This window comes from Phycodurus eques, chromosome 7 (genome assembly GCF_024500275.1).
Source record: "Phycodurus eques isolate BA_2022a chromosome 7, UOR_Pequ_1.1, whole genome shotgun sequence".
Lineage (NCBI taxonomy): Eukaryota > Metazoa > Chordata > Actinopteri > Syngnathiformes > Syngnathidae > Phycodurus > Phycodurus eques.
In genome coordinates, this window is record NC_084531.1 from 12700769 (window position 1) to 12728079 (window position 27311).

A 27311-nucleotide genomic window follows, 5' to 3' on the forward strand; every position below is an offset into this window, starting at 1 on the left:
ACGTGTGAACAACAAACGGTTGGTGGACTTTCACGAGCTAGCCTGTCTGCGAATGGTCGCGTTAGACAAAAACACGTCCAACTTACTGTACTTTCCGCCGCCTTGTCCGCCTACTGGAGACATACCTTCCTATAAAAAGCAAATGATAGTCAGAACCGAAAACAGGTGTTTGGTCGGGACGGACGTTAGCCCCACGGAAACATGCTGAGGAGGACTCGGTGTGACGCCTGTTTCTTTTCCAGCCGCCTGTGTGTGCTATTCGAGGCGCTGTGATGTAAGTCGAGTGTTCCGGCGCGACACCCGAAGTGAGACTACTACAATTCTTACTTTGTGTACGCCCTAAATAATGAACTTCGGGGAGCTACGTGACGCGGCAGGTATGCGAGCATACGCGGGCCTGGGTGTCATTGCGGGGCTTCAACTTTAGCACGCTAGCTAACGGCCGTTCAGCTCGCACAGTTCATCCGAATGATTTAGCTCGTTACTGTATAAAGGCTCAATGGCTAATGCTGTATAATGGAAGCGCCCTGACTGAGCGGTGGTCCTCTAAAATACTGCTGTCAACGTTCATCCATTCCCATTTGGTAATAGAAAGTTGCTAAACAACTGCTATTGCAATTGCACTTGTCGCACAGGCATCTTCTGTGTTATTAATTACCACTACACTTGCCCGCTAATTAAAAAAAACAATACTCAAAAGTGTCCACTTAAAAATTTTGCAGCCTTTAAGCTCATATCACTGTTAATTTGTCCATCCAGGCTGTATGGTAAGATTGAAAGACTTTTGAGTTTAACTGGACATGAAAACATGAATATCGAAGAGCAGTGTCTCGATCTGTGCAATGTCAAGACCAAAACGAGTATGGACGATGGTCATCATAACACTACCTTTGGCACGGACGGGGTCCGCATCTCTGAGCTGATCCCAGACCCTGATGTCGATGGGCAAACCGTGGTCCCTGCCGAAACCATGCCCCAGCTCGCTGACAACCTTCAGGTGGCCACGGGGGACAACTGCCAGGTGAAGGACACACTGAAAATTGATGAGGTCAATGGGAATAGACAGAATAGTGGCCATGGAGGGTCACCAAACCCAACTGACTCATTCTTTCCCAATGATGGGGATCATACGGACAACGCTGCTGTGCATGAAACGAAGGCCTCTACAGACGCGGAACCTGTAAAGTTTAACGACCCGGAGGAAGAAGACGATGGCGGGGAGATGGACATGGGTGTGGACCTTAGCCTGGACGAAACCGGCGTGCTGGAGGCCGAGACGACAACTGTCACATCGCGATCAGATGGTATTTCGGAGCCCTTCGGTCAAGTTGGCCCAGCTGGCAGTGAGGCAGAAATCCAGTCGGACGCACAGAAAAGAGGCGAGTCGTCAGGCACGGACCATGCTGTGATGTGCCCCACAGTGGAGGAAGGGGACGATAAACACAAACTGACTGGCAAGAGGGTGACGTTTCCCTCAGATGACGACATTGTTTCTGGAGCAGTGGAACCAAAGGACCCCTGGAGACATGGTAATGCTCTCAGTATGTGTGCACGCATGTGTGTGTGTCTTTTTGCATATTATGTGTGAACCTAATTGTTATCTATTGAACCTGTTGAGTGTCCCTGCACGAGCATGCCTCTGAGCGCACCAGCATTTTGTCCCACAACAGTGTTGATCGGCCACATGTGAAATGAATTCAATCTTAACGTACTCCACTGTACGTTAAGATTGAATTGCCACTGTAACTCCACCCATATGTACGCCATGTAGAAATGACTCTTAGTGCAATGTTATTAAGAAAGAAAGGATTATAACATTTTCAAGGAAAAAGTGTCATAAGGCCACCAGAAAAACTGAATGAATGTTACGAAAGATAATTTATAAATATTGTTCTGAAAATTTGTTCAAACGGTTAGGAGAAAAAAGTCAGAACGTCCTGAGGAAAAAAACCTATAATGCAGTGAGACAAAAGTCATAATTAGCCACTGAATAATTTCTGTCAAAAAGTGCATTTTTGGTTTTCAGCCAAAAGATGTTTGTCAAAATAAAATGGCCAAAACATTGCGACCAGCATGTGCTTCTCTGGATGAAGCTCGCAGGTGCCACCAACAACGAGGTGGCTTTCTCCGTGGGCATCTCAATCTCTGTCTTGCAGCTACTACGGTCTGTCAAAGTATGTCTTAAATAGAGTTGAGCGATAATAAAAGATAAAGATACACGTATCAAAATAGCTAGTCCTTGATAAACATATGCGACTCAGTGAGCTAAACGCATTGCTGAGGGCAGTGAAGTAGATGTCAGCCATGATTTGGTGTCACCTTCCTAAAATGAGGCTGTTTTGTTACTCAATGTCAATTGTGTGGCGGTATCTCCAACGCAGCATCGAGCAAATTAATGTGCAAGGTGTGCAGTGGTCTGTGATCTCATAAACGGGTAACACAGCAAACCTATTTAATCATTTGAAGGAGCATCATGTAATTATGTGGAAAGCATGAAAATGGAAGCAGAGTCTGCACAGCCTGCCACTTTGGCCCGCAGCGATCTGCGCGATCTCCACGTCCGACTACACTGCGCTGTGTTCAGGTGCATAGAAAGGGCGGGACACAGAAATGGCTCCACTGTTGGGTTTTATTTCTGTCGTGTGATGGAATAATAGGGCAACAAATTGCTTGACTTCACGTGTCCGTAACATCCCTCTCGGGTAGACTGAAAGCAAACGGAAAGCGAGATGGGAGAAACCACATCATATCCACCATGCTTCAAAATACAAGCTCAAACCCGAGAAAATACAGGAAGCATTAAAACAATTTTTTTACTGTTGAACTACTCTATTCTTCAGACACTTTAAAACAGTCAGTTTCAAAACTATAGATGTTTTTTTTGTAATTTCGTTCGGACGATATGAAAAAATATATCATGATCGTTTTTTTTTGCCATATGCCCAGCCCTAGGTTAGTACACAGTTGTAGCCATAAATACAATTTTACTAATAATTGGCATAATCCTTTCTTTTGGTGGTTTCGTTTTTCGCCTTGGTTCGCTGATTTTCATTTTTGGTTTCGGCCAAGAATTTTCATTTCAGTGGATCACTAGTCTTAATAGTCAAGCCTACTTGTTAGGAGAAAAAAAATCGCATTGTTGCGATACAAAAGTCATAATGTTAGGACAATTTGGTGAAACTGTTACAAGAAAAAATATATAATGTTCAGAGAAAAAAAAAGTGGTAATGTTACAAAGATAACGTCAAAATGTTACAAGGGAAAGCAGTAATCTTAGGAGAATATAAATTATTGCAGCAATAGTCATGTGGTCACGAGAAAATAAGTTGAGTATTGAGACAGTTACAGAAATGTCAAACTGATGAATAAGTGGGCACGTTACAAGAAAAAAAGTTGTAATATTACAAACTGCAATGAGAAAGAAGACGCGATATATAACAAAAAATTGCCATCTTACAAGAATGAACTCAGAATGTCACGTGAAAAAAGTCGTAATGTTACAAAAATTTGTTCAAACTACTAGGAGATAAAAATCGTAATGTCTTAAGAATTTTTTCTTAATGAAAATCAAGTCTACTACTCAAAAGAAAAAAAATCATAATGTTGCAAGATGGTATGAAAATGTGGTTAAACCACTATGAGGAGAAAAAAATGTAGTGTTCAGAGGAAATAAAAGTGGTAATGTTGCAACTGTAAGAACAAAGTCATAATGTTTTGCGAAAATCAAATCTACTCATCAGAAGAAGAAAAAAAATCTAAATTTTTGCTCGACAAAAGTCATAATGTTATGAAAATTTGGTCAAACTGTTGCGAGAAACAAATGTAATGTTCAGAGTAAAACATTTTTTTATCTTACACAGAAAGCAAAATGTTAAAAGGAAAATGGTACTAATGAATATAATGAGAAAAAAAAAGGTTTTACGGTTACAAGAAAAAAGTCATTACATAAATGTTATACGGACAAAAAAAGTCATATTACAGAAGCATCAAACTGACAAGAAAAAAGTTTTAATGTTAAGAGAAAACCAAAAATTTGTTTTTCCATTTGTTTTGAGTGAAAAAAATTATAAATTATTAGTGATAGGTGAGTACCAAAATTCACACGCAAACGTGAGCGCAAACGGTTTGAGACCTGAAGCCCTGACATATAGTATTTTATAAATAGAAGGTTCACCAAAAAAAAGGTAAAAAGGTTCCCAGATCGAACTACCATTTTATATCCATGCTAATACTCCTGATACGTTTTGTTTGCTTATCATTCATCATATGTGCCTCCGTTTACTGTATGCCACTGTTAGCTTTGGAAACACAAACGCACCACCTTCCCACGTCCTCACCCCTTTTACAAACATCAGTTTGTCTTTACTTAAAACATAAACTGTGTGACAAAACAATAAGTCTTTTCTTCCAAAGCCGCTTAGTACACCCGTGAGCCTAAAACGACAAATGCAGTACAAAACTGGCATGTATTTATTGAGCTTACATTACATTAGTCATTTGGACAGTCTAATGACATGCAGTATGAATAACTCTTGGTCAAATTAACATGTATCGATTGATTGATCGCAGAGAAATTGAAAGATAAGATGGTGAAAAGATAAGCACGGTTAGTGTATTGTGGGCGCGTCCCAATGCTGATGTGTTCTTGTATCTCGTGTTAACACTGGTCCAGGAAGTTGATGCCGGACACGGCACAGCCTAAACTGTGATGCTTGTCTACTGACTGAACAGCTATTGATCGCAGTGAGGCGTGTTTATCACCACAGCAGCTCTGTCAAGTAGAATGTTATGGCAAGTGTAGTTTTGGTGTTATGGGTGAGACATTACCAGCCATATCACCACCACCAAATCATACCATGAGGTCGGTACCAGTTTGGTACTAATTCTGAACCAGTATGTATCGCTGATTAGTTCCACTTCCGGCCTCTTTATACTCCCGCGCTCAGGCGGCCAACAACGCCCGCATTGCATCATGTGACCGACGAATTGGCCCCTCTGCGTCACTTGACGCGCACACAGCAAAAATCGTTGCTGCGCATAGAATGCCGCGGAGATCATCTCTCGTGATTGGTCCGTTTAGTCACATGCTGTGATGATGTAACATAATACGTTCTATTAATGTCAGCATCACTTTGGTCAAATATTGTACTGAGGAGGCAAACCCTTTCTTGTTCCATTTCTATGGTTGTCACCATATCTCTTCTCTTTGCCATCACTGATGCCTTTTGGGGGCAACACTCCAAATCCACTTTGGGGTGTTCAACTTTGGAGGTTGGAGTTGTATTATAATGTGAGTCATTCCATTTAAATATTTTTAATAAGGTACTTCAAACTCCCTTTGATTTTTTTATTTTATTATTCTTTTTTTTCATGCTCATGAACCTTTTTCCAATGCAAAGTTTCTTAATGCACAAGACATTGATTATGTGTCCAGGATATGTGATGTATCCGTAAGCTCCCGCTAATGCTTAATAAGGTGTGAGGACTCAGCTATTCAGTATCCGTCCATGTTTTCCATCTGTTCGTCTGGCATCAGGTTCTTCATAGTTCTGTCATCTTATTTTCTCCTCTAAAAAAACAAAAACAAAAAACATTGAATTGGGATCAAAATGCTTGGAGCTTTTTACCTCCATCCACAGAATGAATCACTCTTCAGAACAGCGCTGAATAAATAGCTACTGTAGATGTTCACCATGCAACTCAAGAAGTGCAACTCTAGATTGCTGTGGTGAATGAATGAATGGGAGGTATCATGACTTGATGGCTGAACCTGGAGGCAGGAGGAACAATAGTCAGCCTGCCAGGATCATGTTTCCATTTTGCCGTTGCACTTGTATTGACAGGTTTTGTTTTTTTTCCCCAACATGTGAGGCTCCAATTTGCAGCTAAATAGTAGCTCAGTGGTGCAATATCATCTTCCACAACCACAGATGAATGGACAGAAATTCCTTCGCATTTTGTGGCACCATGACAAGATTTCCCAAAAATGACAGTCTGCCAAATCTGTTTGGAATGGCAACTTCACCCTGAGTCAACGGACCAAGAATTAGATAGTAATTAGATGGATGGGTGGATGGATAGAATTTTTTTTTTTTATGTGGGTTTGGGGGACGAAGGCCTTTTGAGACGTTTTTTGTTTTGTAATATAGGCGACAGAAAATCAGCTAAAAACGAATTCCTTAAAATTAGAGTAAAACAGTATAACTTTCTCAACAGATCTCCTCAACCCCCTTCTCTGTTTGGCAAGCTTCATTTAAAATTATCCACCAATAGCTCGTGCGGACCAAAATCACGATTGGTTCTCCAAGTCGATGCGTCAAAATTACCATGACATTTCAAACGGTGTTTCTTGCCCTGAAAACTCTGCTTAAGTAGCGCGAATGGACCATTTTTTCTGCAGAAACTAATCATAAAATGTAGTCTGATCTATATCACAGAAATAAACAAACAGTCTGCTTAAATACCACACAAACAATTACATCTTCATGCTGCTTGTCAAACAGCACAAACAGATGGACTCAAATGCACAACACCAGTCGCAGATGCTCCGAACCAAGTCCTTTGTTCAAAAAGGTAATGGATTCAGTCTCCACCTGAGAGTTCTACCAAGGTGATGGTGATCATAAAAAAAGAGAAAAGTGTGGGGGAATCACCTAATACCAAACCAGTAATAGCTCTTTATATCCACAAACATAGAATGTGTTTATTGAAGACGTTTCACCTTTAATCCAAAAGGCTTTTTGGATGTGTATTCTCCGTATTTATGCCTCTGAGACTTCACACCTAAACTTTAGAACTGAAGGGGCCTTTTGGATGAAAAGTCAGACATCTTCAACAAACAAGAGAAGCCCAGTAGCCTTGATTCAACTATTTGTCGATTATCATGACCTGGATGACTGAGAATCTACACAGAGAGCTCTAAAAGTTGCTAAAAGGAAGCAACACTTGTCATCCACAGCGACTAAGGGTAGGACAGTACATCTTTGGCCCATGGTTCAGTACATTTTCATATACGTGTTTCGTAGGGATGTCCCTAGTGTTTTGTTCTGTCAAACTGATCTCTTTATTTTGCTTGTGAGCAAAAAATGCACTTTGTAGTGTACCGAATCATATTAGTTCTGCATTTTGAGTACACCATTATTAAACACAACTTTCCAGCTCTCTTATTCCATGACAAATTGTGTACAACGTGATAATACTGTGTAATATAAAATATGTATAAAAATTAAAACATACAAAAATCACTCCTTGTGTAACAGTTGGCTTAAGTATGGGATGGTTAGTCATACCAAGACCCCAGTCTGCAGGCATGACCAATCAACCCACACTTAATCCAGTTGTTCTAGAATGTTGCTGAGGTGTGTACGGCAAGGCAGAGTACAACGCGGGTCAAGTGTTTTCATTAAGTTACCGTACCACATCCATTTGACCACAGAAAATTGTTGCAAATCTTTAGCAATAAATGCTCTGACTGCATGAGTTATTTCCTTGTTTATGTGATGTGGCACTGTAGGTGTGTTCAAAGCGTTCTTAATAGACAGTTGTTGTTTCATTGTTGCCCTACTGTTGCGTAGCAACCATTATAAAATGATACAAACTACAGCTTTGAAGATGAATCAACAACTAGTGTATGATCAAATTAATCAACAACTATTTTGATGATCGATTAATCGTTTAGGGCCATTGTTTAATTTAAAACTGTCCAAAGCCTCTGATTTCAGCCTCGCCACAGAATATATTCCTTGATTTCTGTAGTCCCTCATGAAAGCAGACTGATTATCATGTGTTTTTAATCAAAATAAGACATTTGCAGAGATCTGCTTTTACTTTGGAAAACAATGATCAACGTTTTTCACCATTTTCTGACATGTTGCCGACTAAACCAGTAACTGTATTATAATCAATTTATGGGGGAAAAAAATTATCTTTATTTGCAGCCGTAGTATGATTAACCTGTAATTAACCTGATGAACCTGAAGCAGCCTCTGAAGTGTAAATCAAACTAATACCCCTTCTCATTAAGGCCAAGAAGTAGCTGTTTCAAAAAGGTTGCTTCCCATGTGATATTGTTTTTTTTGTTTATTTGATTTTGTTTAATCACAACCAACAATAATCAATTAATAAACAGTCACAATAATGAGTTAATAAACAGTAATAAAAAATTGCAATAAACTTGAATGCAAAAGTTTGTGTCCACTAATCAATGGAAAAATCGATAGAATTATCAGTTTTAAAACTATTCGATAGTCACAGACAGCCCTATTGCATACAAGCTTGGTCATATTATACAGTAAAATGTCTTTCAACAGTTTTTACTCTCTTGTTGTTCGATTCAACAGTTAAACCTAAATTAATCCACACTGGACATTTAAATGAAGCCAGTACTGTTACTAATTTTAATCTCTCTACTCTTCCACTCTTCCTAGTGGACATGTTTTACACGGCAACTTTGAGCAGGTGAACGCACAACAGTGATTGGCTATTATATCTTGAGGGAGAGCTTTTCCTCTGCCTGGGCCTTACACACACAGCAAGTGAATTGCAAAACCAAAAAAAGGGGTCCGTAAGGGTGTATCGTCCTGTGCAGAGCGTACCTAAAACCGAATACGGTCATGTCCCTAATGCCTACTGGCAATAATCTACAAGTATCATGAAAGAACACTTTGCTAACACTGGCAATAAGTACCGTAATTGGACACGGGTATCATCAGGTGGATATTCTTCTCACAATCCTTTCTTGACACCAGCTTTCAGAAAAAGTGTTTTCAAAAAGCCACGAAAGTCAAAGGAAAAAGCAGAAAACATTCAATCCTTTGCTGGTTGAAGTGAGGTGCACTGAGTTCCACATTGTGACAGTTTGATGTATAAATTGTGTAAATTAAAAAAAAAAAAATTCCCAGAAAGTTTTGGTCAATCTCCAAATTTGACTAGCTTTTAAGCCCTGCAGGGCACCACCGTACTTGGCAACAAACTGCAATACCTCACTTCTCACTCTGCGGCAGTTGAATTTAGTAAATCAGTGTATCATGTACTTTATGAAGTCACTGTATCACTTTGCAAGCACTTGTTGTTTCATTTGTTAATCAGTGATAGCGGTCATCTCCAATATTACTGAGCCACACAGGACTTTTTTACTAAGTCATCAAGCAGGATACCTTATCCCTGCACGATTACTAGTAAACCTTTTAGTTATATGTGCTCTCTTAAAAGTATTTACATGAACATAAAACAATGCAATGCTTTGTCCTACGTTCAGCCCCCTACTTGGCACGAGGTTATTAGTGGCTCTGTGACCGGAGATGTTATTTGTCATGGCTGGGGACCAAGTTACACACTGTTACTGTGGCACAGGTTGGTTCAGCTTGTTCTACGGAAAGCACTAAAATTACACCTTTTTATTGAAACCAACCACCATTAAACAATATGCTTTCGCTGTGCAAAGCTAATCTTTGAGTGTTTCATTGGCCTACTTTGTGTGATCAAAAGTACACAACTGAGAGTCATCCTTCAACACCTTTCACCTGGAAACAAATTCCAAAGAACATTGCATGATAGAACAGACACATGAAAGATTAATAAAGAAAATAGTAGATTATTTTTTTTCTTTCTTTCAAATGTGTCCAGCGATGATTTCTCATATACACGTCTGTGTAGGACTTTCTGCTCACTCGTCAAACAGGAATTCCTTGCTCTCCCACTCGTGGACCTGCTCTGTGCAACGACAAATATTATTTTAACACTCTACAAGCGCATTCATTGCACATTAAATACTCGTTCATTTAGAAATAGAACACGTGACCCTCATCGTGCAATCTGGTACCACTCACCAGCGTCGTGTATGAGATGTGGGTTTGAATTTTGAGGCCTGATAATGTGCGAGATGTTTCGTGGATGATGCAGGGTTTTACTTATTATGGAACGAAACCTAAATGTTGTGTTATATCTTGATTTGTTAATTCGACTATGGTAATAGGGATGAGCATTTGACTAAACCTCCTTCATTATGGGGAAAATTTTAAATTCATAGTTTAAAGAAATGGGAAAACATCTCTGAATGTTCTGAACTCCTGTTTCCACAGAAAAATGCTAGCCGGGGGAGTTGCCATAGTGCAGGTCTGCATGGAGGTAGCACAGCTTCCCATAGACAACTTTAGGGCTGCAACGATTAATCAAATAATTCAATGACAAAAAAGGTCAAAGCAAAATCCTGAAAATAAAATGTACCAAGTTTAGGGTTATTTCATGCTTAACAATGAAGATAAAGTGCAAAAACCAAAACAGCATGTGCATGTTGGCTTACACTAGGTAATGTATCGATATAAGCTAATTTAGTATAGCCTACTGTCACTATTTAGAAAATACTGTAATGCCCCACAAGTGGTCATGGATAGACGCAACCACCGGAACACATTCAATTGCTTTATTTAACAAACACTAAGAAAATAAACCCGTAATAAGCACCATCATACACAAGCTGCTAATAGCCCCAACTCATGCCGAGTTACTCAACACACAGACATTCACAGCCAGCCAACTCTAAACTCTCATTCACTGATGCCCATGTCACTCACCAGGCCAGGCCTCACCTTTTAAAGCCATGGCTTACACACTCAGTCACAGATACTACAGTATAGGAGAAGGTGAGGATGGTGACCCCAAGTGGACAAAAATAATACCTGCATCTCACATGCATGTATTTAATAACGCAAAATATTTTTTATCTGATTACTCAACTAATCAATGGGATAATCAGTAATGTACATCCATTTTCTCTACCGCTTATCCTCATGAGGGTCGCGGGCTGCTGGAGCCTATCTTCGGGCGGGAGGCGGGGTACATAGTCGATGCAAAAAATAGCAGCTAGCGATAGCTGCAGTCCTAGACGACGTTATGTTCTTCAGACTGTAAACTAGACGAGTGCTCCATTTCGCCTCAGTCGCTCAAAGACACAATTAATCAACAAACAATTCCACACAATCAATAGAAGTGCAAGTGACAGTTATTAAGCCACTTGGAGCAATAATGAGTTTTGTATTGATTTGGGTTCTCAGTGGTACCATAATATGTTGTGCTGGCTTTTTAATCACACACTCTTTGAATGTGCCCCTATTTCCTTTTTTTAAAACTCTATTTCGTCAGTTTTGTCCAGACAAGCGAGAGTGCTCAGCATCAGAGCCACAGTACTCCTCCCACCCCGCCTTTGTTGAGCTAGCCAGCTGTCAAGTGTGAATGACGTCCTCAGGAGCGGTGCTGAAGACTGGGTGGGAACTGGGCATCCATTTTGAAAAAGTAGCACAGACATTTTGAGTAGGAGCTATTGTCAGCTGTTGATTTAAGGCAATTTTAAATTTAAGCTCCTGAAATAAAAAGTTGCATCATAAATGCTGTTGCTAAGTTATATCAGGCTCACTCCGATTTGTGCTAGAAAGAGATCCGTTTCCTGTGATGCTGTCACTACATTTTAATGTCAATGCCTGTGTGAAATGTTCATTGACCGTTGAAGGCTGATTGGGCTAACAACAGTGTTTGCCAAAGCCTTGGGTTTCCATGTACACTCACAAATGTCAGGTACATTGCTGTAAAAAATTCAAAATTCAAATTCTTAGACATCCATCCATCCCTTTTCTGTTCCGCTTATCCTCACTAGGGTCGCGTGTGCTGGAGCCTATCCCAGCTATCTTCGGGCGGGAGGCGGGGTACATCCTGCACCGGTCGCCAGCCAATCGCAGGGCACATAGAAAAAAACAACCATTCGCACTCACATTCACACCTACGGGCAATTTAGCGTCTTCAATCAACCTATCACGCATGTTTTTGGGATGTGTGAGGAAACCGCGGAGTACCCTGAGAAGACCCACGCAAGCACGGGGAGAACATGCAAACTCCAGACAGGCGGGGCCAGGATTTGAACGTACAACCGTTAGTGCTAGCACTAGCTTGCTAGGTTACATAGCGTTTTGTTGCCTGCTTGCGAGCGGTATCGTATTAAAAGTACGTGAACATCCTTCAAGCAAGCCTTAAACGAACGTCCTCTCCTGAGCACCGTTGACCACCAGCACACGTTTTTCCCCATTTTTTTCTTATAAACACACGGTGCGATCCATTATTGTTGTCGTCGCCATGGTATCGAGTGTATCCGTTTGCTTTTGAGTTGACAAGATAATCGGAATACAAGATTTTATTGGAGTAGTCTGACATAGTGCAATCGTGAAAACCAAATTTGTCTTGTTGTCTGTCCCACACCGCTGACATGTTTTTAAAAAAAAAAAACTATTGGTGTTCAGTTATTTACAGTACGACATCAAAGGACATGCAACAAGGCTAAAAATAAACTAGCTTTTGGATTCGAATATACTGCACATGACGGCAACGTGGAGTAAATGTCTTTTGCGGACATTGATCGACTCGGCAAATTATGTCATTAAAGCCGATCATCTTAAAATGCTAATCATCGACCGATACCGATCAGGCCAATCGGTGTAAAGTCTAGTGAAAACTAAGCAAAAATTGTGATTAGCCACAATTAATTCATGATTTACCAAGGGGGTAATTACTTTTTCACACAGGGCCAGGTAAATTGGAATATTTTTTCCTTAATAAATTAAATCACCATTTAAAAACAGCATTTTAAGTTCACTTGGGTTATATTTGTCAGAGCCGGGGGGGAATAAGTATACCCACACCTGCTCGGTGCCTCTCACTGTGGGCAACTCCAGAGTGAAAGAGAGTCCAACCCCTCTCGAGAGGACTGGTACCAGAGCCCAAACTGTGTGTGGAGGCGAGTCCGACTATATCTTGTCGGAACTTCTCAACCTCACCCACCAGCTCGGGCTCCTTCCCTGCCAGAGAGGTGACATTCCACGTCCCCCGAGCCAGCTTCTGTAGCCGGGGATCGGATCGCCAAGGTCCCTGCCTTCGGCCACCGCCCAGCTCGGACTGCACCCGACCCCTATGGCCCCTCCCACAGGTGGTGAGCCCATGGGAAGGGGGACCCATGTGAGCCTTTCGGGCTGTGCGGGCCGGGCCCCATGGTTGCAGGCTGGGCCACCATGTTAGGTCAATGTTTACCGTTCCATATCCTACTGTGGTGAGCTGAACTGAACCATATTGCTCGGTGGAAATTTGGCTTAATGTTGTGGCCGGTGAGTTATCTATCTGTGACTGAGTGGGTAAGCATAAGATTGTTGCACTCCGGTATGCATAAGTGTTCCACATGCAATCTCTTCCATTGAACAACAAATCAGCACTGGTTTGTTGGTTATTGACTTTCATATCAGAGAGACATAGGAAATGATCAATGTGTGAAGGCCACGCCTTTGCAGATACCTCATTCTTTCTGCTGCAGAGCAGAGTTAATCCTTCAAGAGGATTGTTTACTAATTGTGCAATACCTGCTGTATAACTAGGTGTTTGTTTAGTGGCTGTTTAGTTAAAGTCAAGGTCAATGGCTTGTAGGTTAGGCAGTAAACTGCACTCTCCTGCAGTCATCTTGCTTTGTGTAAAAGTCCAGATGTACAAACTGCTCTGGAGCGGCTTCTGTACAGTGCCTTGACCGTAATCAATTCTCTAATTAAGCAATTTTATAAGATACATCTTCTGTAGTCTAATCTGTTGACAAAACCAGCTACCTCACAAGCGTCCTACCTTGGTAATTAAATAATCTTGAGTCCACTGAACATTCACAATCAACATGTAACAGTTGGGAGTCTGGTACTAATGCACACACTCACAAATTAGTTAAATGAAGTCATGCTGTTTTGATAAGTTGCATGGCCACTTCCCATTAGGTTGTATTGATTATAGTTAACACTGGTTGGTGTGCAGCAATATATTTTAGTGGCATTATTGAAAAGTCAAATACCTTTTCTAAAATAAAAATTCCCACTGATTTGCAGGAGTCAACCAGATCTATATGATCACGTTTTGGACGTGGATTTCCTGTCATGGTCGTCAAATGGTGGGCACACCAACCATGGCCTATTAAAAGTCCAAAGGTCTACGTGCTCTACAAACACATGAGAAATGCAACCTTTTAAGACTGCACAATATATCGCAAAAATATTGTTATCGCGATAATGGCACATGCAATGTGTATCGCAAAGATGTGCAATAAATGAATACATATATTGTATGCTTTGGTGGACATATGTCATGTTTATCTGAATTTGACCAATCAGATGCGACCTTAATTGTGTGTCGCCTTCCACCCCCCTAGTTGGTCTCCTATTGGCTAGAGCGAACCCATAGGTGTACAGTGAGAATTTCAGCAGCCGCAAGCAGAGGAATTATAGCAGATGCGGGAGAGGAGGAACTGAACGAGGACAAAAACAACAAACAACTTGTGCCTAAAATGAATGTCTGAAATATCGGAGAATACATATAGCATGCTTATTTTTCCACATTAAAACGTTTGTTTATTTCATTGAATAATAGAAATATTTGTTTACGGGCATTTTAAATATTGCAATAATATACATAAAATGCCAAAATGATAAACATGATTATTAGGGATGCACGATAACTATTGGGGCCAATAATTATCGACCTGGAAATTGAAAAAAATATATTGGTGTCGGTAGCAAGTTAATGGTATCAGTGGAAAAAAACAGTTATCGTATATCCCTAATGATTATTTTGATCAATATTATCACGATTGTTAATCATGTTTATTCCTCAGTTTCGAAAAACATCTGTTTTTTTATTGCAATACTTTTTAACCCATTTAAACAGCTTTCAGTGCAAAATGAAACTTTGAATAAGAATAAATGATCAGTAACAAAAAATATAATTTCAAATTTACCAAGGGTTAACGGAATAAATGTCATTACGGAATGCAAGCACGAAATGCACCTCAGTGGAAGCAAATACCGTTGATACATAAAAAGCAATATCAGTAGGCTCCAATCACAAACTTCTTCATTTGAAAATCCCGACAATATAGTGAATTGTCAAGGACAGTATGATTCTATTGTTTTTCTTGACCATGGGTCAGTCATGCAATGTTGCAAACTGAAAGAACTTGACAGTTGTGATTTCCCTCTGTATTTACACCCGGCGTTTTTCACTGCAGTCACTCCATTTTCCACTCAAAAAGGCAAAGTTAAACCAGTTCTCAAAATTAAATGTCAATATGTTTGATACTTCAGTCATTTGAAGGACTGTATTTGCAGTATCCTATCAGAAAATAAATCGGTGGTATCGGTCATTAGCAGACGTACAGAAGGAGCCTTATTATAGTGAGTGCAGCAGGAGATTTTGCTGAATATCTACTCGAATTTGTTGCCAAAAAGTAAAACAGATTTTGTTTATTCGGTGAGATTTACTATGCAACAGTGGAGACTCAACATAATGTGCCTGGGCCAGCTCGACCAGCTCCTCAGCTGTTGTAATTGATTTATAATTTATGGCAGATCGAGTTCCCTTGGTGCCTGCAGTTTTTGTTCACCCCAAGACAGCAGTACTTGACTGGGAGTTCCACTGTAGCTCACATGCAACAGAGGCACTGCTGGGACTGTTCGGAAATGACTAGACTTTAATAGCTTTACCTTCTCTTAAAACACCTCAAGCTTCAAACAAAACCTGAGGTGGGATTTGCGCCAGTTTTCGAAACAGTTTAGTGTGAAGAAATGGTTGATCACCTAGCTGCATCAGGTAGCCTTTGAATGAAAAATCAATCAATGCTGCCTTCCTTTTTGCAGATTTATCTTCAGACCTAAATTGAGCCGAGCTTAAGCCTCTTCAACTGGGATTGTAGTTTATCTTGGTAGACACTGACAGCATCTAGACCTTTTACACGATGTGGAAATACCTTTGTATTTGTCGTCACCTCTCTGCTTCCTCCACGCATGATTTTCAAAGATGTTTCGAGCAGCCATTTACCCTTCTCCACGTCGTCACTCCCTCCGGGCATGTACCAGCAGCACAGGAGGAAGTGGTGAAAAACAAAAGACAGAGAAATAACAGAGCATAGCTCATATTTTACTGGTCCTGCCAGGCTGCAACTCTGACTAGTTATTACAAAGTATTTGACTGTTTGTAGCTGACTAAGCACTCTTATCTTTTTTTATATCTGGCTTCTACTAAAACTGTATCAGTACCCGACCCTTCACAAGGTTCGAACACTCAAGTTCTCTCTCCCTCTCAAGCTTGTACCCTCTTCTCTAATCAATGAGATGTGTGTGTAAAAAAAAAGGTGTATGTTAAGCATGAGACCACCAGCGGACAAAACCCCACCTTCACCTTGGTAGTGTTTGCACACACTTGCACCATCTCAACTCTTCACAATAACTCTATTCCAAGGACTTGGTGTTCACTGGAAAGGACACGCTGTACCATTCAATCTTAGACGGCTGCACACTTAAAATACTGTGAGAAAATGCAGTGCAACCTTTGTATACAGTGTGGAATAAAACTTAATTGATGGGCTACTCACACTGGAAAAATCGGACACACTTATTATTTTTTTTAATTTAGCCCCATTGTAGTCGGACATTAGGACGCAGGAAAAAGGGATCAATAATACCCAAAAAGACAGCAAGTCTGCTGTTTTGACGTGATGCAGACGTTTTATCGTCATTTTAGCCATTTGTACGAGTCCTTGAACTTTACAGTCAGGTCTATAAATGTTGGAAGTGGGACATTGACACAATTCTCAGATTTTTGGCTCTAAACGCCACCACAATGGATTTGAAATGAAACAAAAAAGATGGTCTTTAATTGCAGACTTTCAGCTTTACATTGAGGTACAGTGGACTCCTGCTATTCGTGCAGGATAGGGACAGGGCCGGACTGCGAATAGTGAAATCTACAGAGTATGCAGGTGACCACTGTATTGACATCCAAATCAGGTGAACGGTGTAGGAATTACAATATTTTTTTTTTTCCCCTTCAGTTTTTTTCCCCAGCAAGTAAAATGTTATGCATGCTCAATCGGATTCAGGTCAGGTGATTGACTTGACATAACGTTCTACCTCTTTGCCTTAAAAAACTGGTTGCTTTCGCAGTCTACTTCCGCTCATTGTCCCTTTGCACTGTGAAGCGCCGTCCAATGAGTTCTGAAGCATTTGGCTGAATATGAGCAGATACCGTAATCTCTCGTGTATAATACCCACTTGAGTGTAATGCTCACCCACAAAATTGACTCGCCATTGCGGTTGATTTTCTCGGATCGGGCCACACATTTTGTCGGCGAAAAAACTTCCTGTAGTGTGACATAATCCACGACCAATGATTTGACGCCAAAATGAAAAGTAAGGCATGTTTGTTTGTGTTTTTTTTTTTTGGGGGGGGGTGAGGGGGATATCTTACGTGTAGTGTGACATAGTAACGACAGCTCTCCGACAGCACACCTTGACGTCGACCAATAGGATTGCAATTGCGACCGGCACGTTGCCTCCCTTACTCGCCATTGTCACCATACTTTAGTGCCATTGTCAACATTTATTCACACGCCCATTCCTTAGTACTGCTAACGACACCATGTTTTTCCTGTTATTGTTATTTTTTCCCCCCAACACAATACAATACATTGGCGCGATCCATTGTTGTTATCGTCGCCATGGTAACGGGTATATCCGGTCACATTGACCCGTGAAAGGTATTCTGGTCCCGCCGCCCTGAATTTATGGCTGGCAGTAGTCTGACATAGTGCCATCATGAAAGACCACATTTGTCTTGTAGTCTGATCCAGGCATAACTTTTACGATACCTTTGTATGATATGCAATATTGACTTTTGGTGATTTCTTTTTTTTTTTTTTTTTTTTTTTTGGGAGGGGGAAGGGGGGACATTATACACAAGAAATTATGGTACTATTGCCCGAAACACTTAAGAACTCATCCTGCTGCTTTTGTCAGCAGTCATCAATCAATAAATACAAAGGGAACCAGTTCTAGTGCAGCCTACATGCCAAAGGCCATGACACTACCACCACCATGCATCACTGATGAGGTGGTATATTTGAATCATGAGCAGTTCCTTTCCTTCTCTATACTCTATATATACTCTTATCTTCCCATCACTCTCATACAAGTTATTTGTCTGTCCATAGGAGGTTGTTCCTGAACTGTCAGGCTTTTTTGTTGTTGTTTTTTTTTTGGTTGTTGTTGTTGTTGTTTAATTTGGCCTTCCTGATTTTGTGGCTCACCAATGGTTTACATCTTGTGGTGAAGCCTCTGTATTCACTCTGGTGAAGTCTTCTCTTGATTGTTGTCTTTGACACACATATACCTACCTCCTGGTGTTCTTGAGCTGGCAAACTGTTGGGAAGGGTTTCACCAAGGAAAAAAATTTTTTGTACGGCGCTTCACAAGTGCAGGTGGACAATGACTCAAAGCATACTGTGAAAGCAACAAAAGAGTTTTTAAGGCAAAGAAAATGGAATGTTATGCACTGGCTAAGTCCATCACCTGACCTGAATCTGATTGAGCATGCATTTATTTCACTTGCTAAAGACAAAACTGAAGGGAATATACCCCAAGAACAAGCAGGAACTGAAGACAGTTGCATTAGAGGCCAAAAGGTTATCAAAATAAGAAGCAAAGGGGGCTTGCTTTCAGCAGTTTATCACTCCCAATTGAATTTTTGTTGTATGTTTAAACACCAAAATATTCAACCAATCCATAAAATTATGTTGAATAAGATTCAACTAGTTTAATGCTAACATAAAATATTATTTGACACACCATAGATGTACTAATGGAAATTAGCATAGATGTAATGGTAGTTATAAACCTTCAAACAACTGCTTCTTTAACACACACGGAGCAGTAACACATACAAACAGCATACAACAATGCTCACAGGGATATATTCTCTCTGCTCTGTAGAAATATTAAAACGGCAAAACCTGGTACCGCATGACACTAAAGTCGTGTCCTCTTCTTTTTGGTTTGAATCCACTGCATCTCAACCAGTAGGCCTCTGTGCTGTGTGTTGCGACACAATGTGGTCCTACACAGAAGGCGCTCAACTCCATAAAAAACGATCACTTAAAAATCTGCGGTATAGCGGGCGCAACGAACGAGTTGCAGTATTGTGAGGGTATACCATTTATATACTATACTAGACAGATGGGTGATGCTAAAGTGCAAAAAAAAAGGTTTTTGTCAGCATGGCAGCAGTTTCATGACTCGCCATAAAACATGAAACTCTTAACTGTACATCGTCTTGCGTGTTTTTGATGAAACTCTTGCAAACTTGGTTGTCTCGAGTTTGCCGACCCATTCATCATGACTACAGCTTTGTGTTTGTTCTAGGTCTTGACTGCTCTTTGGTTTCAGCTTTAAGTGGTTGAACTTCGAATGAGTAGAATGACAGATAGCACTGTCAGGAAAACAGTGGAAAGGAGATGGAGTAGACTAAGTTGGGGCAGACAAAGTCTCACCATGGCGAGACGATGCAAAATGCTGACTGCCACTGAAAGTAGAGCTGTCACACAAGCAGCAGGCATGTTTGTCTTAACCACAGTCATTCAGTGCATCATGGTATTTCCAACTAATCCATATTGCAAGATACCTATCATATTTTTTTTGTCTTTTCTGTTCTTTCTGCCACCTCCTCTCAACCAAAGCAGAAAGTTTGAATGTTTCCAAGTCAGCTGATTGGATTTAGCCCCAGCATAGACTGGGATACGAGCAATGACTAACCTCCCCCACACACACAATACAATACTTTCTTCTTAGAGGACTTTGGGAAACTCTAAAAAAGGTTCCAGTTTCTGATCCTTTATGGTCAAGAGAGCACTAATTCTGCCGACATTCTTCAAAAGTGTTAGTCTTACAATTCTCTATGTTCCAGCCTAAGCTCATTTGTAATGTTTTTTTTCTTCTTCTTTTTTTCCAACTGTGCCGCAATCATAGCTCACAGAACTACAGAGCACAAAAATAAAACAATGGAGGAAACACAATGATTTGACAGCATGAGTCAGGGAGTTGTACCATCATGACTACAGCTCTGAAGTGGTGGATTTAAACTTGTCTTTTCTGAACCCCCCCCTCCCGCCCATCACCACCATTATTGTCCAAACATTTATGCCTCAACAAAGCCATACTGTAGCCTATTAATAAAAATACTGTCGTACATTCTTATACTGAGTCACACTAAAACTGAATGTTATTCCTTTGATTCACCTGCCCAATATGAGATTCAGAGAGAGCTACGTTAAACATTTATAAAGATAATAATACTCAGCAGTAGGGTTGAAACAGTTAACAGCTAGCCCAAATAATTCAATTGAAATATGGTTAAAGCAAAATATCTGCACTTGATGTTTCACAGGGATAATTTTCCACACCGACAGTTGCACGCACCAAATTTCTGTAGAAGGCCTAAGTTGGGGCAACTCAAGACACAGACAGTTAACAGCCAGGCAACTCTAAACTTTTAGACTGTGTTCACACACTGTAGATCAATTCCCATCCCCCCCAATCTGTCGTACAGCGGCTGAAATAAGTATTTAACACGTCACCATTTTTCTCACTAAATATATTTTCAAAGGTGCTATTGACATGAATGTTTCACCAGATGTTGGGAACAACCCAAGTAATCCATACATACAAAGAAAGTACAGTGACCTTGGATATAAGAAAGATATATATATATATATATATATATATATATATATATATATATATATATATATGATATAAGAAAGCAGAGTTTACCAAAACTTGTACTGGACATTGCACCCCAAATCATGACTGACGCAAGCAGCTTGGGTTCAGTTCCTCACCTGTCTTCCTCCAAACCCTTGGACTTTGATTCCCGAATGAAAGGCACACCTTTATCGGAAAAGAGGACCTTGGACCACTGGCCAACAGTTCAGTACTTCTTCTCTTTGGCGCAGTTGAGACGCTTCCTACGTTGGCTCAGAAGTGACTTGACTCGAGGAACCCGACAGTTGTAACCCATCTCCCAGATGCGTCTGAATGTGGTGGTTTTTGACGCTGTGACTCCCGCCTCATTCAACTCTTTCTGGATCTCTGCTCGATTCTTGAATCTTCTCTGTTTGATAATCCACTGAAGCCCATAGTTATCTCTTTTGCTGATGTATCTTCTCCTGCCACATTTTGTCCTTCAACTAGACTTTTCATTGATATGCTTGGACACTGCACTCTGTGAACAGCCAGCCTCCTTAACTATTAACCTTTGTGGCTTACCTATCCTATGGAGTTTATCAATGATGGTCTTCAGGCCAGTTGTCAAGTCTGCAGTCTTCCCCAGATTGAACCAAACTGAAGCAATTTAATGACACCTTGGGAAACCTGTGTAGGTGCTTTGAGTTTAGTAGATGATTAGTGTGTGACACTCAGTTTAAAAATAGACTTTACACCGATCTGATCGGCATTATCGGTATCGGCCAATAATGAGCATTTTATGCTGCTCGGCTTTCATGTCATAAGTCGCCAATCCGATCAATGACCTCATCAATCGGCTCCGCACAAGACATCTTCGTCGCGTATGAGTCCAAAAGCTAGTTTATTTTTAGCCTTGTCATGTGTCTTGTTGCGCAGTACTGTAACTATCTGACGGCCAATAAAGTTTTTTCAATCTTGTCGATGAAAAAACACGTCGTCGGTATGGGACTATTTTCCGGTGTCTCATACAAACAACACGTAAGTTATTTGCAGTCTTAGCACAACTGAAGTACGTCGTGGGGAACGTCATCTAAATGCTTCAACACAAATTTGATCGAGCACCTGAAGAATGTACACGAGGAGCATGACTTGTTGAAGCAATACAGCGGGGGGGGTCAAACGGACTCAAACTCTGGACAACACCCGTCTATATAGCTGGGACTGTGAGAAAGTTAGAGTAAGCATGTCATTAAGAGTATTTATTTAAGTAATTTAATTGCAGTAAGTTAGCACCCATTCTTTCTGTCAGTTGTAATGTTCATTTGACCTAAACATATGTTAGCGGCCAATCCTTGAATGCCCCCTAGAGGTCATTGGTGTTTTAACTTTTGTCTAAAATTATGTAAAAAAATAAATAAATACTTGAAATTGTTTAAATTGTGGGCCCTGAATCGATAATCAATGAAAGTTAAACTGTTTCAATGGAATTTTGGAAATAAACAAAGTTTTCCATGATATTCTAAGTTTTTGGAAAGGGTCTGTATTTAGTGAGAAAAATGGGGACATGTTAAATACTTATTTCAGCCACTGTATCTGAATTTTGTTGTCAATGTAAACAGTACAATTACAATTTTATTTTTTCATATCCAACCCAGGCCTCTTTAGTATGTGGGTATAAAGCCATACACGCCTCAGTCAAAGTACAGTAGAACATGATGATGCAAATGCCAAGTGGACAAAAACAAATGCCTGAACCTCACATGCACATAATCGATAGTAAATACCTAACATTGTTGTCAGTGTGCCTTTAGTAATGGAAAATGAATATAAATGAAGCTGCTCTTGGGGTGAGCTAAATCTGCATCTGAATTTATACGTCTTGAAATATTTTTAAAGATCTGTAATATTCTCCCAATTTATGTAAAACGGTTTAGATTTTGTCATGCCGCTTTTGTCATTTAAGACAGGAGGCCAGTTACATGCATGTGAAAACAATCTTCATGGCAAACATATCAGTCTTTTGGTAGATGTTTGTCTTTAGTAAATGGCCATTGTATACAGTTCCCTCCAAAAGTATTGGAACGATTAGGTCAAATCCTTTGTTTTTGTTATATACTGAAGACATTTGGGTTTCTAATCAAAATATGAATATGAGACAAAAGTTCAAAATTCCAGCTTTTATTTCATGGTATTTACATCTAGATGTGTTAAACAACTTAGGGCAGAGCACCTTTTGTTTGAACCCACCCACTTTTCAAGTGAGCAAAAGTATTAGAACATGTGACTGATGGGTGTTTTTAGTTGCTCAGGTGTTGCCTTTTGCCTTTTCGATTGATTGCTTAAGCATTAGTGCTTGTTTTTGGCTTTGGTTTTCACCTGTGAAAACTCGCTGTTCAGCAAACATGAAGACCAGAGAGCTGTCTTTGGAAGAAAGAGAAACCATTTTGGAGCTGAGAGAAGAGGGAAAATCGATCAGAGCTATTGCACAAACATTGTGCATAGCCAACACAACAATTTGGAATCTCCTGAAAAATAATTAAACGACTGGTGTACTGAACAGCAGACAGGTCGGCCAAGGGAGAAGAAGAAGACTTGAGAGAAGATATACACAGGCAATACCACAAGATGCAAAGCAATCCTCAGCAAAAACAATCGGAAGGCCAGATTGGATTTTGCATCGAAGTACAGAGATGAGCCACGAAAGTTTTGGAACAATGTTTTATGGACTGATGAGACCAAGATTAACCTCTACCAAAGTGCTGGAAAGGCCAAAGTATGGAGAAAGAAAGGATCTGCTCATGATCCAAAACACACAAGCTCATCTTTGACGCATGGTGGAGGTAATGTCATGGCTTTGGGCTTGCATGGCTGCTTCTGGAACAGGCTGACTCGTCTTTATTGAAGATGTAACTCATGATGGTAGCAGCAGAATGAATTCTGAAATCTACAAAACCATTTTGTCTGGCAATTTACGGAAAAATGCCTCCAAACCTATCCGGAGAAGCTTCATCATGCAACAAGACAATGACCCAAAACACACTGCCAACACAACAAAGGACTTCATCAGGGGGAAAAAGTGGAAGGTCTTAGACTGGCCACATCAATTACCAGACCTTAACCCAATAGAGCATGGATATCAGTTATTGCAAATAAGGGTTATACAGCCAAATATTAAATGTTATTCACGCAAGTCAATTTAATAATGTATTTTCTAATACTTTTGCTTACATGAAAAGTGGTTGGCTTAAAAAAAAAAAGCGGTTCTGTCCTGAATTAACACATCTAGATGTAAATACCATTAAATAAAAGCTGGAATTCTGACTTTTGTCTCATATTCATCTTTTGATCTGAAACCCAAATGTCTTCAGTATACAACAAAAACAAAGGAATTGACCTTGCCGTTCCAATAGTTTTGGAGTGGACTGTACAGGTATGTGTCTCTGGTAGAGAGGTTTGATGTATGGAAACTCTTAACTTTTCACACTTCAATGTAAACTAAATCTAAATTGTATTATTTTGTGCATTACCAGCTCAGAATGTGACGGTGGACGACATCCTGTCTTCGTATAAACAGGCCTGTCAGAAGCTCAACTGTAAACCCATTCCCAAAGTGTTGAAACAGATTCAGGTGAGGCACAGTTCACCACAAAAATAAGATCCCCAACACACACACACACACATACACAAACACACACACACGCGCGCGCACTTACTGATATGTTAAGATAAAACACATTGCTTAAGCACACAGATGAATAGCAACTGGGAATTATGTCACATGCCTCCTTGAATGTAATCACACCCCCAGCTGGCTGAACTCCTTTTTCTTTTTTTTCTTCCATTTGCTCTCTAATTTGATGTAAATAATTGCAATTTACTGCAGTCCATGTTCCTGCTGACTCTGCTGTCCTGAAGCTAGCAACTGCTGCTGCTGCTTACCGGCGTGGGTGTCAGCAAGACTTGGCTCTGAGAGCTCCAGTCGATGTGCAGATGCCTCGACCAGCCACAGGAACCACATAACTGCACAAATTTGACCCATTCCCGCCGTCTCCCAAAACCACGACAACATGTCTTGCTTTGAGGCTGTTTTGTTCAGACTGGAGGCGATTAAAAGACCAAATGAGCCATTTACATGTCCAGCTGTGGACATCCTGGATTCTACACTACAACCAGGAAGGAAACAAAAATCTGTTGCAAATTATACTTGTAAAATTAACACAAAACCTTTCTTCCCTGTTGTGATTTATTTACCATTAGATACGGCACTGATACCCCAGCAGAAAGACTGTTTCTTGTCTCTGCTTTCCTTTTGCAGCCTTGTCTTGTGGTTTAGCCAGCAGTCATGTGTCCCATAATCCCTCTGTAGGAGCAGCTCCTCAAATCCAGTGGGGCGAGGATTGCCTTTGTACGTGAAATTTGCAGACATGATCACTGTGGGTTTGAATCAGTGTTTTTTTTTTTTTTTTTGCACTTTCTGCCTTAGTTACAAGCAGAGGTGGGTAGAGTAGCCACGAATTGTACTCGTTAGATTAGTGTTACTTTAAAAGTAAAACTTAGTCTTTCAAAAATTACCTGAGTAAAAGTATGTGTAAGTAAGTGTGGGGGGGGGGGGGGGGACTATTCAAGTACTAAGTAACTGGTGAGTATCTTTTAATTAATTTATTTTTAAAAGAAAGCATGAAGGTCAACTAGACAACATAAAAAGGTAATGTGCAAATTCAGACATTGCCAAACAATATCAATTTAACTGAAACTGTAATAAATGTTATCTTTAATGACAAAAAATTAAGGCAAATTATTTTAAATTAAGTTTTTGTTTACACTCACTCACAGCAGGGTCACAAAGCGGGGATTATGTTGCTCTTTTTTAACTTTGCTTCTGTGTGAGGCCGCGGGGACATAATGTATGGCCATGTGACTGCCTGGCTCCGTTTCATTGGGCAAATGAAGTCAATGTCCTTAGTAGTTCTGTTGCATTGGTGAAACAGACAATGCCCAAGGCAAGTCTCCAACAAAGCAAAACGTAGATCGCACAAGCAATAATAGATTAATAAAAATAAAAGTTGTTGTATTGTAACAGAATAAAAATAGTTTATTCTTAACAAAAATATTAAAGTAAAAGTAAAAAGTATTTTGCAGTAAAACTACTCTGACAAGTACAATTTATCCCAAAAATGGGTTAAGTTAAAGTAAATGGAGCGCATTACTACCCACATCAGGTTACAAGGTCTGTACCTCAGTGGGAACGAGTTTTAGACAGGTACGGGTAGGTCGAGAGACTCAGCAAAGGAATACCTGCACGCCTGGTCAGCTGAGAGTTAACATCACAGCTACTTGAGGAAAAACTCATTGCACTGCTAAGCTGATGCTCAGGCTTTCACTTTATGGTCTGGGTACATTTCCACTGGCCCAGTATGGCGGCCCGTATCACCAGCCCCTCCTTTATTCCCGTCTTCCTGTCATCTTATGAGGAATCATTTCTGCAGTTTTACCTTTATTTAATTTTTTTTATTATGCGCTCTTTTTTTTTATTAGTCATATTTGTGATGTTTGACATTTCTTCCAAACAGCTTTTTTTTTTTTTTTTTGTGCTGAGTCATGACTTCAGTAAGCAGCCATGTAAACAAGACAGACAGAACTGTTGGTTGTAGGGTTTTTGGAAGCAGAGTACAGTCCTCTTATCAGACCCATCCGCTTTCTTAAGACTACGTAATGCATGCAGCAGCTTGCCAGGCACCCTACAGGATATGTGCATTTCAGGCAAGTTTGTCTCTCTAGCTGTTTATAAGGATGACTGTTTAGCAGCTGCATGTTGAATGCCTTTGCCACTGCAACTCCCACCAGCGGAACTTGTTATAAGAATCCCAAAGGAACAAATGATTTTATATACAGGCATCATATGTAAGCTAGACAGTGGCACTTCTGAGGTCGAACACAATCCCCCTTGAATGCTGGTTCACCTCCATTTTGTCATATTGAGAAACAAGGTTTCATATACCAGTAATAAATGAATCGCTGCAGTGCCAAACTGTTGACTTTATAAAACATTGTACTTTACGGGCAGTGTTTTCAGTATAATTCTAACTAGTTGTGGGCAAATTAATCAGTTGATTAATTCTGTTGGTTGATCGTGTCTTGAAGCAATTGGAGGCATCATTGAGTGCATGCACTTTATAAATTCAACCATCATCGTAATCCGAATTAACTGTTCCCAGCCTTTTGCCAATTACCAGTTTTACATAAATCCATATTTTGACAGCAAGCAACAAGTAAAATTAAGTTATTAAAATACAACAGTCAGTGCCTTTTTTGGGGCCGTTATAAACCCTTCATTTCGTCATTCATGAGCCTGTCGGCACATATTAGCTAGGGCAGGCTTGGCGCAGGAGAATCACCTGTAGCGATGAACACATTTTAAACAAGACTACTGATATTGTACTTAAATGCAGCTTTCTTTTTCTTGGAAGTTCTGGGCTCTTCCTCCTTGTTTGGCCTTTACCGAAGAAGCTCTCCAAAGACATTTATCTCATTGTTACTTGCTTGTGAGCTTACTTATCACACAGGCACAGCTGGATTCACTTAATATTTAAAAATAAGACTTCTTTCAGACTCTGATGGTCAATAAAATAGTTTTTGTTCAGTATCTATGTGCAGCTTGGTACAACATGGCTCACGGACCGTTACCATTCAGCAACCGGGTGGTTTTGGACCGCTGGTCTAAATCTGTGAATCTGA

The 27311-nt window shown here is 40.2% G+C and overlaps 1 protein-coding gene across 4 annotated transcripts in view; it reads left to right on the forward strand.

The window, feature by feature from the left end:
- The window catches only part of ppp1r37 (protein phosphatase 1, regulatory subunit 37), a 46540-nt gene continuing 19229 nt past the window's right edge, over positions 1-27311 (forward strand). Inside the window, exons 1-4 of one of the 4 annotated variants that reach the window (XM_061681581.1) lie at positions 1-274; positions 760-1021; positions 1160-1529; positions 24107-24204. In XM_061681581.1, the coding sequence (XP_061537565.1) occupies positions 273-274; positions 760-1021; positions 1160-1529; positions 24107-24204 (732 nt within the window). In that variant the 5' untranslated portion in view covers positions 1-272. Of the gene's footprint in view, positions 1530-24106; positions 24205-27311 lie in introns of all 4 variants that reach the window. The other 3 variants (XM_061681578.1, XM_061681580.1, XM_061681579.1) reach the window with 3 other exon arrangements.